General features: G+C 49.0%; 1 protein-coding gene across 1 annotated transcript; it reads left to right on the forward strand.

Moving 5' to 3' along the window:
• Positions 1 to 959: 959 nt before the first annotated feature.
• Positions 960 to 6,092, forward strand: MTFR1L (mitochondrial fission regulator 1-like; the record flags this gene model as incomplete). The annotated part of the gene is made up of 5 exons (XM_010190301.1): positions 960 to 1,064; positions 1,664 to 1,773; positions 2,144 to 2,355; positions 5,397 to 5,709; positions 5,819 to 6,092. Coding segments are annotated over 5 exons (846 nt in total), but the record flags the coding sequence as incomplete, so codon positions are not given.
• Between the last annotated feature and the right edge of the window lie 4,379 nt (positions 6,093 to 10,471).

Below are 10,471 nucleotides of genomic sequence, written 5' to 3' on the forward strand. Positions count from 1 at the left end.
AAGTGTCCGGCTGAAAGGCCTCCTCAGCCGGCGGGCACCCGGGCCCTTCCCCGCAGGCCCTGTCCCCGGCTCCCCCGTGGCCGGTAGCCAGAGGGCCGGCACAGCAGCCAGTGCTCTCCCAGCTCGGAGGTTCAATTTAAAATGCACATCAGGATTTGTACATTTAATTTTGTAAGAGCGACGCTTGGACGTTGTGTGTATAACGAGCCCCAGCAATAAATAAACTGGTGGAATTGGTGGTGGAGCGAGCGCTGTGTGATATAACCTGTTTGGATTCCACTTTGTCACTGTGGTATTCGCTGTCCGGAGTCTTGTGCTGCCTCCTGTCACGAGAGCCTGTGGCGGCTGGCAAACTGGCAGAGGGGACAGCGGTTAAAGGGCAGAGCCCTTCACCTTCTGAGCCTGTTTCAGAAGTGTCGAGAGATCGCTGAAACGTTCGCTGTTCCTGAGAACACCCTCCAAAGCTGTTCTCATCAGCCCTCAGCGGGGACAGGCGTTGACAGATCTGTCACTGTGCCACCATCCAAGAAGTGTTCACAGTCTCACCAGTGCCACTTGTACTAGAGAGCACGTGGAAGTGAGAGTGAGTGTCCCTTTAAACGAGACTTTCTGCTGATTTCGTTTTCCTCCTGGGCCCCTCATGTGACGCTGTTTTCCACTTTTTGGCGTGTTTTCGTGTGGAGCTCAGTGTCTGTTACTGCTGTGAGTTTTCAGGCCTGAAAATCCTACACCCATGTTTAAAAAGCACCTGACTTTCACATACGTTCAGCTGAGGCACAATTTTACGGAATTAGGACCTTGGTGATGAGCAGGTTCCCAATTAAAAGTATCTCTCAACGAATAAAAAGTGAGAGAGCAGGGCTCTTGTGTGATTATATAGGATTGTTTCCAATTTAATACATTTTAAGAAGGGCAAGTGACTTGAAATATTAATTATTATATCACGTGGATTTTTGTAGACAATCCCCATCTGGCAGAACAAGCCCCACGGCTCAGCCCGCAGCGTTGTCAGGAGAATCGGCTCAAACCTCCCCTTGAAACCCTGTCCCAGGGCAACCTTTGAGGTAAGTGGGCTGTATGGGATCGGTGATCTCGTGTAGGAACAGCACGGCACTGCCGTGAGCTGCTGCTCTGTCAACCACAAAACTCGTGTAGTAGCAAAGTTAATTTTAAAATGTTTTTATTTCTTTCTTTTTTTTTTTGGAAACTGTCCTTGCAAGGGATCCTTGGCAGCTTGAGGAAAATACCTCCTCAAGCAGTGCCTGTGTGCTGGGTTGTGCTAAAGGAGACTGAAACGTGGAGCAGCTGAAGCCGCGCGTCGTTGCGTGACGTCCAGCAAACCACGCGCCCTCTGGGGCTGTGTTTCCCAAGCAGTAAAAGTTTGTGGGAACGCCTCCGTCACCCTGTGAGCTCAGGGGCAGCGCTGGGACGTGTAGTGGCAGAGCACTGCCCGTGGCGTTGGCAGCGTTGTGAGCCGTATCGCGTGTCCCTTCGCTGCCGTGCTGTTCTGTCAGCCGAATGCTGTTGCTGTCGCACAGCTGAGATGCAGCTGCCAACCTAGTGCAGAGGAGAAGGGCTCTGACAGCCAGCACAGCACGTCTGGGACAGCTTCAGGAGACACAACCACTGTAATGTGTCATTAACGTAATCTTCTTCTTTGTAGGTTCTACCAAATGTTTCAGATCTGTATTTAAATGACGTCCCTCCGGTCCCCACCCTGGCAGACATCGTGTGGATAGCAGCAGATGATGAAGAAACGTACGCCAGAGTCAGGTGGGTTTCCTCTTTGGGTCTGCCGAGCCTTGTTTTTATAGCGAATCACAGAATCGCTTAGGTTGGGAAATTAAGATCACTGAAGCCAACTGTTAACGTGGCACTGCCAACTCCACCACTAAACCACGTCCCCAAATGCCACATCTCCTTATATTATAAATCCTTCCAGGGATGGTGACTCCCCCACTTCCCTGGGCAGCCCATTCCAATGCTTGACAACCCTTTTGGTGAAAAAATATTTCCTAATATCCAATCTGACCCTCCCCGGCGCAGTCTTCTGCTGTGCTGAGTGGGAGCAGAGCATTGCCAAGTGGTGGTGTCACGGAGGGGTCTGGACCTTGGCAATGACCCACAGGTTTTTGTGCTCTAGAAGCGACACTCGCCCGCTGAAACACAAGTGGAAGCCGAGTCCCTTCACCGTTATCCAGCGAAACGCTTCGGTCCCCAACCTGAGGAAGCAGGAGGAGAAGCTGCTCGCCTTGAAGAAGCCTGGTTTACCAGCACTGAGCCGAACAACGGAGCTCCAGGATGAGCTGAGTCACCTTCGCAGTCAGATAGCTAAAATAGTCGCTGCCGAGTCAGGTAGGAACATCATGAGCTGCTTTTCTGTTGAACAAGGAGGGCTGTGTTAGTGATCCATGACACTTCCTCTATGCAGAGCAGGCTTCTGTGGTGTTTTTCCTGTGGCTCCCATCAGGTGGGATCCCATCCTTGGTGTCAGCTCAGGGCTGGTTCTGTGTTTAGATGTTTGCATTTGTTTTGTTGGAGGAGTCCTGCTTGTTTTTAAGAAATGCCAGCACTGCTTTGTGACTGAATTGGATCCAGAGGCTGACTCCCATCTCGGACACCTTGTCTCATGAAAACCTTTGGTGTATTCTTGCTGTTCCTGCTGTGGATCAGCAATTGTGAGGGTTATGTCTGGATTTGGGTAGGAATGAGATGCCTGTGTTTGTTTCTGTTGGGAAAATGACACTGCCATTTCTGTAGCAGATAAGGTATTTGGGGAAAAGCCTAGCTGAACTGATTCATTTATTTATCCTAGTACATTTATATGCAACTAAAAGCCGTGTTTTAGCTGCAAAACTGAACCGTGAGGAAAGACTTCTTCTGTTCCTTTCATGGCTTTTCCTGTATGCTCAGCTCTGAAAATACAAAGAGATTTGGTAGTGGTTCTGCAACTCTTGGTGCAACAGCGCCTGGTTTAGAGTTTGGAAACCAGTGAGGTAGAAATACCTTGGTACCTATTTACGGGGTGTTCGAAGGCAGAGTTGTTGATCTCCCAACTCAAAAACAGTGAACAGTTTTGCCAGCTAGAGGAATTTAGTCCTTCCTGAAGACAATTTTTCTTAAAAGCTGTGTTTTGTATGTAGAATACTTTTGCCAATAACCAAGCTGACAGCTGTGTTATGGCTGCTGTTCAGGGGAAAAGAAGGACCCATAATTGTTCCCATTACTTTAAAACCAAAACCAAAACAAAACAGGATTGTGCCACACGTGAAGTGATACCACACAGGTTAATTCCTCTTTCTGATGGGTAACAGTGGCTGATGAAACCTTCCTTATCCTACATCTGAACACAGATACTGTCTTAAATTCCTGGCTCCTTTGCGTTGCACAGTGCAGTGTGTGCACCACACCAGACCCCTGCTGAGCTGCAACGCCGTGGTTGTCTGATCATTGCAGCCCCCAGGGACCTGCAGCTTTAACAACTGCTTGGGTTTAGTGCAGCTACCACGAGCCAGAAACACCTGAACGTGAAACAGAATTGTGGTGTTTGGTGTGGCTGAAACATTGGAGAGACTTGGGTTCATTTTCGGTTCTGTGTGATGGTCCCTGGACTCACAGGAATCTATTTGATACCAATAATGTAAATATATATGAGACACATGAGAATATATGGGATGTTTTTAGCGCGTGAAGTTGTATTCAGATGGGATTAGGTATTTCTGGTGATCTGTGCACACTTGGAGGGTTCCCATCTCCTTGTGCTGGTGGTTTGTGGCCACTTTGGCCCTGTCACTGTACACAGGACCCCATGAGCCGTGTTACCTTCGAATTGGTTTGAAACAAAGCATCACAGATGTCCCGTCTGCTGTGCTGGGTGTCTGTGTGTGTCTCTCTTCTGTCTATGCGAGATCAGAGCACCAACCAAATTGCAATAAGGAACAGGGGAATTTCTCTGCTTCTTTCCTTCTAAGTTCACAGAATGGCTCGGTTGGAAAAGACCTCTGAGATCATCACGTCCAACCGCTCCTGTCTACCCCCTAAACCATATCCCTAAGTACCTCATCTACCCGTTCCTTAAACACATCCAGGGATGGTGACTCCACCACCTCCCTGGGCAGCCTGTTCCAGCTTCTGACGACCCTCTCGGTAAAGAACTTCCTCCCGATCTCTGACATGAACCTCCCTTGGCACAGCTTGGTGCCGTTTCCCCTTGTTCTATCCCCCATCACCTGGGAGAAGAGCCCAGCACCCACCTCTCTCCAAGCTCCCTTGAGGCAGTTGTAGGTGGTGATGAGGTCTCCCCTCAGCCTTCTCTTCTCCAGGCTAAACAAGCCCAGTTCCCTCAGCCGCTCCTCATCAGGCTTGTTCTCCAGAGCCCTCCCCATCCTTGTGGCTCTTCTCTGAACACGCTCCAGAATCTCCACATCCTTCTTCTAGTGAGGGGCCCAGAACTGAACACAGGACTCGAGGTGCGGCCTCGAGTTGTCTCAGCTCTACAGTTGCCGTGTGCTGGCAAAGTCCATTTTAATTTGAGGAGAGTAATAATGAGGGAAATTAGAGATCCAGATGGGAGCAAAATGATTGAATCATTTCATACCTTTTTCTGTCCCCCTCTGCTCAGCCAAGGGCCTGGTTGTTATCGCTGGCATTTGGGAACAGCTCGTATTGACTTCCCCGTCGATAACGGGGAGCTGTGATTTAGGGCCTGGCTGGAGCACAGTAATCTGATGGAGGAGATAAGTATTTAGCAGGCTGATTTTGGAAAGATTGATGTCAGAAAAGAAATATTGTGCAATCTGCTTTACTGTTAGAGAAATCCCTTAATTGGAAACTGATAACGATCTGCAGGTTTACTCTTGAGGCCAAGGGCATTCGTGCTTTAAGGTACAGTTTGTTTTCAATGCAGGAAGGTCCTTTCAAGGAGACATGTTCTGGGTTTTTGGTTGTTTTCCCATAGTGTTTTACACTGCAAATACCTAAAACTCATTTTAAAAAGGTCAGAAATTAAGACCTGTTCTGACACAGGCTCCCTCTGTGGCCCTGAGCAGCAGCTGCATCTCTGAGCCTGCATGTAGCTGTAAAACCAGGAGAAGTGAACGCTGCCAACACTGCCCGAGTTCTGCAGGGATGGGGCAGGGTTTGAACTGGGGCACAATAGGAATAAATGCATGGGAGGGGATAAAAGGTGCTGGAGGAGGCCTTGTGTTACAGCGTGGTGTCACAGGCAGCAGAGTGGATGCATTGGGTGACAGAGAATATAAGCAGTTTGTTTTCTCATAGCATGGGAGGGCTGACTCGTGATGTCTTTTGATTTCTATTCTGTTGTTTTGGGGGGAAAAATACCAACACAGTTTGGTACAAGTTTATTTATCCACCATTGATGTTTTCTTTTTCAGCTTCTGCTTCGTTTACCCCAGATTTGTTATCTCCAGGAAGCTCGACTGCATCTTCCCCTTTACCGTGCTTTGGACCCTCTTTCCAGTCCACGACGTCCTTCGTCATCAGCGATATCACGGAGGAGGAGGCAGAGCTGGAGAGCCCCGAGCTCCCATCAGTCTCCATGCTCTGTTCTGCAGCCTCCGAGTGCTGCAAACCAGACCCAAAGGACCCCGACGAGGAGGATTCGGTGTCGCTCTCCAAGGCCAGCAGCTTTGCAGACATGATGGGCATTCTCAAAGACATTCATAGGATGAAGCAGAGCAAAGACTTGTAAGTGCTTCAGGAAAACACTTGGAAGACTCTAAAGCCGAGGTGTAAACCATTAACTTTGGCATTTCTCTTTACTGATACACTGGGCTTTTTTTTGTTTTCTCTGCAGAAACCGAACTTCAATGAAGGAAGAGGACCCGGCCGTTCTTATAGCAGAAGTTCTGAGAAGAAAATTTGCCCTAAAGGACGAAGACCTGGCCATGAAGGAGAAATGATGCTACTGTCATTTAACTCTGTAAGCAAAAGTGTTATGCTCCCAAAATTTTCTCCACAGTAGCTGCCTTCCTGAGGATTGAGCCTTTTGCCTCTTTTATTAATTAGAAATGGTTTCTGCACTGGACACTTGCTTAGGAAAGACCCTACGGATTTGCTGTGTTTTCCATGTGTTGTTATATTTAAGAAACAAACTTTTTAAGAAGATGGAAATTCTTTTCCGCCTGTATTTTGATGTTGTTGAGAAGGATTTTCTGAAGAGTGCAATGAGTGCTGCTGGATGCCGTTCTTTTTACCTACAACGTTCCTTAGGTTCCAGTTAAGCATTAACTATTACCGGCCTTGTTACAATATAACCAGTTACCATTTCCACTGTAAAGGGATGTCAGACATCCAGCTCTCTCCGCTCTGAGCGTGCCACAGAGCTGCTGAGGATAAGCTAAAATTCACGCTTCCAGGTCTGCAGTGCTCGGGAGGTTGTGGAATCGCGTCTGCCCGAGGAATAGGATGAAACTGCAGTGATCAAACCACTCGGCCACATCCACAGGATGCTGGTTTTAGCACGCCCCGGGTATTTCTTAACTCACAAATTATCCCCACAGTTGCATGACAGAATGGCCTTAATTTCTTGCCAGTAATTTAATGTTTCATTAATAGTCCTTGTATTCAGATGTATTTGATTTAGCATTCAAAAGGTCTATTTATTGAGCCACCAATGCTAAGGACCCAGCACCCGCCACAGAGCTGTCATAGGAGGAAAGGGAAGAAGGAACTCAGTGCTGTCTGAGGAGCTTTCCTTCAGCTACACATTCTCTGCAATGTTCCTCATGGCTGTGTTTCAAGTATGTTTGGGTTTTTTTCCTTTATATAAAATGGAGCCTTAATAAGACAGTGCTTGTGTTTGATATTATTCATGTGCAGATTATTCATGTGCTGATGTCCACAGGTGGCAGCATCTGCAGGGCAGGCTGGGGGTGGAATTTCAGCTGCTCCAGCGAAGGGGTGGCTGGTGATGCTGCACATGAAGGGAATCAGCTGCCAGCAACTTTCCTAATCCCCTCAGCCCTTGAAAAATTAAACCATCAACCCCACCTGAAATGTGATAGCAGAAACAGCATTTACCACTTTTTAATTTATTAGTTACTTTACAGGGAGCTGACAGATGCACACCAAGGGCCACTGTGCAGAGGAGCCTTACTGGGACAAGGATTTGGGAGGAACACACCTGCCTATGGAGGAGATGGGGGCTGTAAGCAAGAGTCCCTGCTCCATCTGCATCAGAGCAATTCACTTCTGGACAATGCCATAGCTGCAGCTGTTGTATGGAAATTCTGACCCAATGGGAAAGTAAAGATAGGTTAAATGGTAAGAAAAGTGTTAAAGATGTACTCAACATTTAAAAGAAAATAAGTAAAGGATGGGGCAGTTGGTGCTGACAGAGCAGGCTGTTCTGGAGCGTGACCATGGGCACAGATGGGCTCTGCAGCCCCTGACCCCTGGGGTGTTTGAGCAGCTGGTCCCTGCACTTCAAAACAGGCACAATCTAAAGCATGTCCACTCCTCTATACAGCCCCAAAAGCTGGGGATTATGTTGAACAAGCAGCAGAGAGGAAGTCCCACTGCTGCTGGTGAGAGGTGGCAGCTGCCACACGCAGTTAACCCAACACTGAGCCTCACAGGTTCATCCCCTGCTGGGAAAGAGCCCAGCATTGGGATTGCGTTCAGCCTGACCCAGAGCAGATGCACCCCTACAACTCCTCCTCTGTCACCATCTTCTCACTTTTAAACCCCTGGTGAGCCTGGCAGCAGCAGCTCAGCGCTGTGAGCCCCCCTGCAGCTGGCAGAGGTGAAACTTCCAGTTACAGACACATGCACTGAAAACCACCAACCTCTGGAGTTGTTCCTGAGCTGCACCTACAAAACATTTCCACTTGGCCTTCCAGGACCCTAAGAACCACGGCCGTGCTGGCAGCGGGCTCTCATGCTGAACAGCAGCACGGTACATGAACAGGGGCAGTTCTGAAGCCAGGCCTTGGCCCCGCAGGCTGGCACCGTGACTGAAGCAGTCGAACCACTACAAACACTCCTTCAAAATTTTATTAAAGCAAACTTACAGAGAACAAAAGGTCCTGCCTGTTGCATGGGTCTGCTCCATACGCTGGCTGGAGCACACAAAGAGATGCAACAGGTACACTTACCTACCTCTGATCGCTTCCTTACCAAAAAAATGCTTTCCTGAGGCTCCATGAGAGGTCAATAAGGCTCAGGGTCACTCAGCAGTGCCTGATCACTCTGTTCCCTTGCGAGTCCTGTGTGAACAGCAGCTCATAGCACACATCAAACTGCTGCCCCCCTGCAGCCTCACCGGAGCAGCCCTTGCAGGGAGAGCGAAGCAGCCGCCGTTGAGAGCTGCCCCTGTCCTTGCCTGGAGATGAGAGGCTCTGCCCACGGTGAGCAATGACCCTGTTCCCCTCCGAATCCTGGGTGAAGAGCTGCCTGCAGGGACTGCCCCAGCCCTCCCCAGCTGCACCAGCATTCTGGCTGCGCTCCCTCAGCGGCTGAGCTCTGGTTGGTCTCTGGGGAGATGAGGAAAAGGCAGCAGCACAGGCGCTGTCTCTCGTTACAGCAGGATTTATATTCTCGGTGAAATCAGTTAAAGAATTAACTCGACTTGATTGCTGTGCTTTCTTACTCCGGTTTGCACCACGTCTTGGTTGGGAATCGAGTCCATTCTTCGCCTCCTCTGGGTGCTGCTGCCCCCCGTGTTTGCTCACCCCACAGTCCAGTGTTTCGCTGCCGCCTGCTGAAACCATTTCTCTAGAAAATAAATCAGCCGCGTTTCTGTGAGCGATGACCCGGTTCCCCTCTGAGTCCTGGGTGAAGCTGAAGCAGCAGAAATCCTCTCCCGCCCCACAGGAGGCTTCGCTCTCGCTGTGGGGCTCCTCTTGTAACACTGGGGAGTCTGGCAAAGGAGCTGGTGAGGCCGGTGCTTTCTGAGGCGCAACCGTCACCCCCTCGGCACTGAGGGGTCGCTCCTGGGCTTCCTCCATCAGCGGCAAAGCCAAGATCTTCACAGGGGAGGCAGCCAAAGAAACACCTTTCTGTTTATGGCCTTTGTTCAGGGTAAAAGGAGATGGCCTGGAGTTTTCTTTGTCTTTCTCATCTGAAAACAACAAGGAATTGGCTAAACAAGAAATACTCCAGCCTCTCAAATCCTGCAGCCCCGTGATGAACAGCAGCAGCATTCACTGGATCCAAGCACAGTGAGTGAATGCAATCAGTCAAGGGAAGCAAACAAAAACCAGGAGACAGCAGACACTCAGGAGCAGTAGGAACAACAAATCCAGAGCAAAAAAACTGTCAATGCCCCTGTCACAACCCAAAAACTCTGTCAAATAATTAAACTGTATGATTTATTTAATGTTTCCTCTAATGTGCTCATTGCTAAACAAGCTCACTGTTGATGAACAACTCACAACGTACAAACAACTACACAATCCTCCACTGCTGGTTTCTGCGTCCATTTCATTTCTCTCCATATTTGTTACTTTAAGACCCACGGACAAACCTCAGTTTCTTGTATTCCAGGGCACAAAAGCAGCCTCAGCAGCTCAGAGGTTGTGAACTGCCTTAAATACCTTAAAAAATTCCAGTTCCCTTGTGACTCCTTCATTAGCTCAGTTCGGATTAAACACTGCAGGCTTTAGAAAAGGCTTTGTACAACCCTTCAAAAAAAGCTTTCCTCGCTCACCTCCCGCTGATTCCCCTTCCAGGGAGGTTGGTTGAACAAAGTAACGTTAATTTTCCCTTCCAGCTGTAAGGTTTTTCAAGGGCATTTAACCAACAATTTAGGGCTGCCACTGTTCAGAACAAACCTGGCACAAAACGCTGCTGGGCTCAGTGCCCCTGCCCTTGTGCTGTTCCCAAACTGGACATTTTGCCACCTGGACACTTTGTACCAGCACCTGGGCTGAGCCAGGCTCCCCAGCGAGCCTCTGAAAACTCCAGTTTTGTAGGGAATAAAGCCCAGTGCATAATTTAGAGTTCAGACTGCTCTCCAGTGAAGACTGGCCGTGACCACTGTTATGCTTTAGTCCAACACTACAAATGATGCTTGCATTTGGATCAACCACCACAATAAAACCCTTTCAAGGAATTCAAACCTTTTAACTTTTACCCTCCTTACTAGAAAATGCACTTTTCTGCCTAGTAAAGCTGCCAAGAACTAAAGCAGGATGGATTTTTCTATTACAGCCTGAAACCACCTTCCCCCCAGCCCCACGCTGCTCCCCGTTACCTGGCTGCGTGCTGAAGAAGGAGGAGATGGTGGTTTGCTTGGTGCACGGCTGAGGGGCTCCAGTCTGCGTGAAGGTGACTGGAGTGAGCATCCTGTCCAGAATTCGACTCGCTGCTTTTGGCTTGGCTGTAACAGACTGAGCAGGGAAAGGAACGAGGGGAAAGTGAGTATCTGCCATTGACACCAACTCTACCCCGTCCAGGTCCCACCTTTAAGTCCTTCAGCCCTTCCTGTGCCACCACCACTGAATGG

The sequence above is a fragment of the Mesitornis unicolor genome, unplaced genomic scaffold (genome assembly GCF_000695765.1).
Source record: "Mesitornis unicolor isolate BGI_N332 unplaced genomic scaffold, ASM69576v1 scaffold49628, whole genome shotgun sequence".
Classification (NCBI taxonomy): Eukaryota; Metazoa; Chordata; class Aves; order Mesitornithiformes; family Mesitornithidae; genus Mesitornis; species Mesitornis unicolor.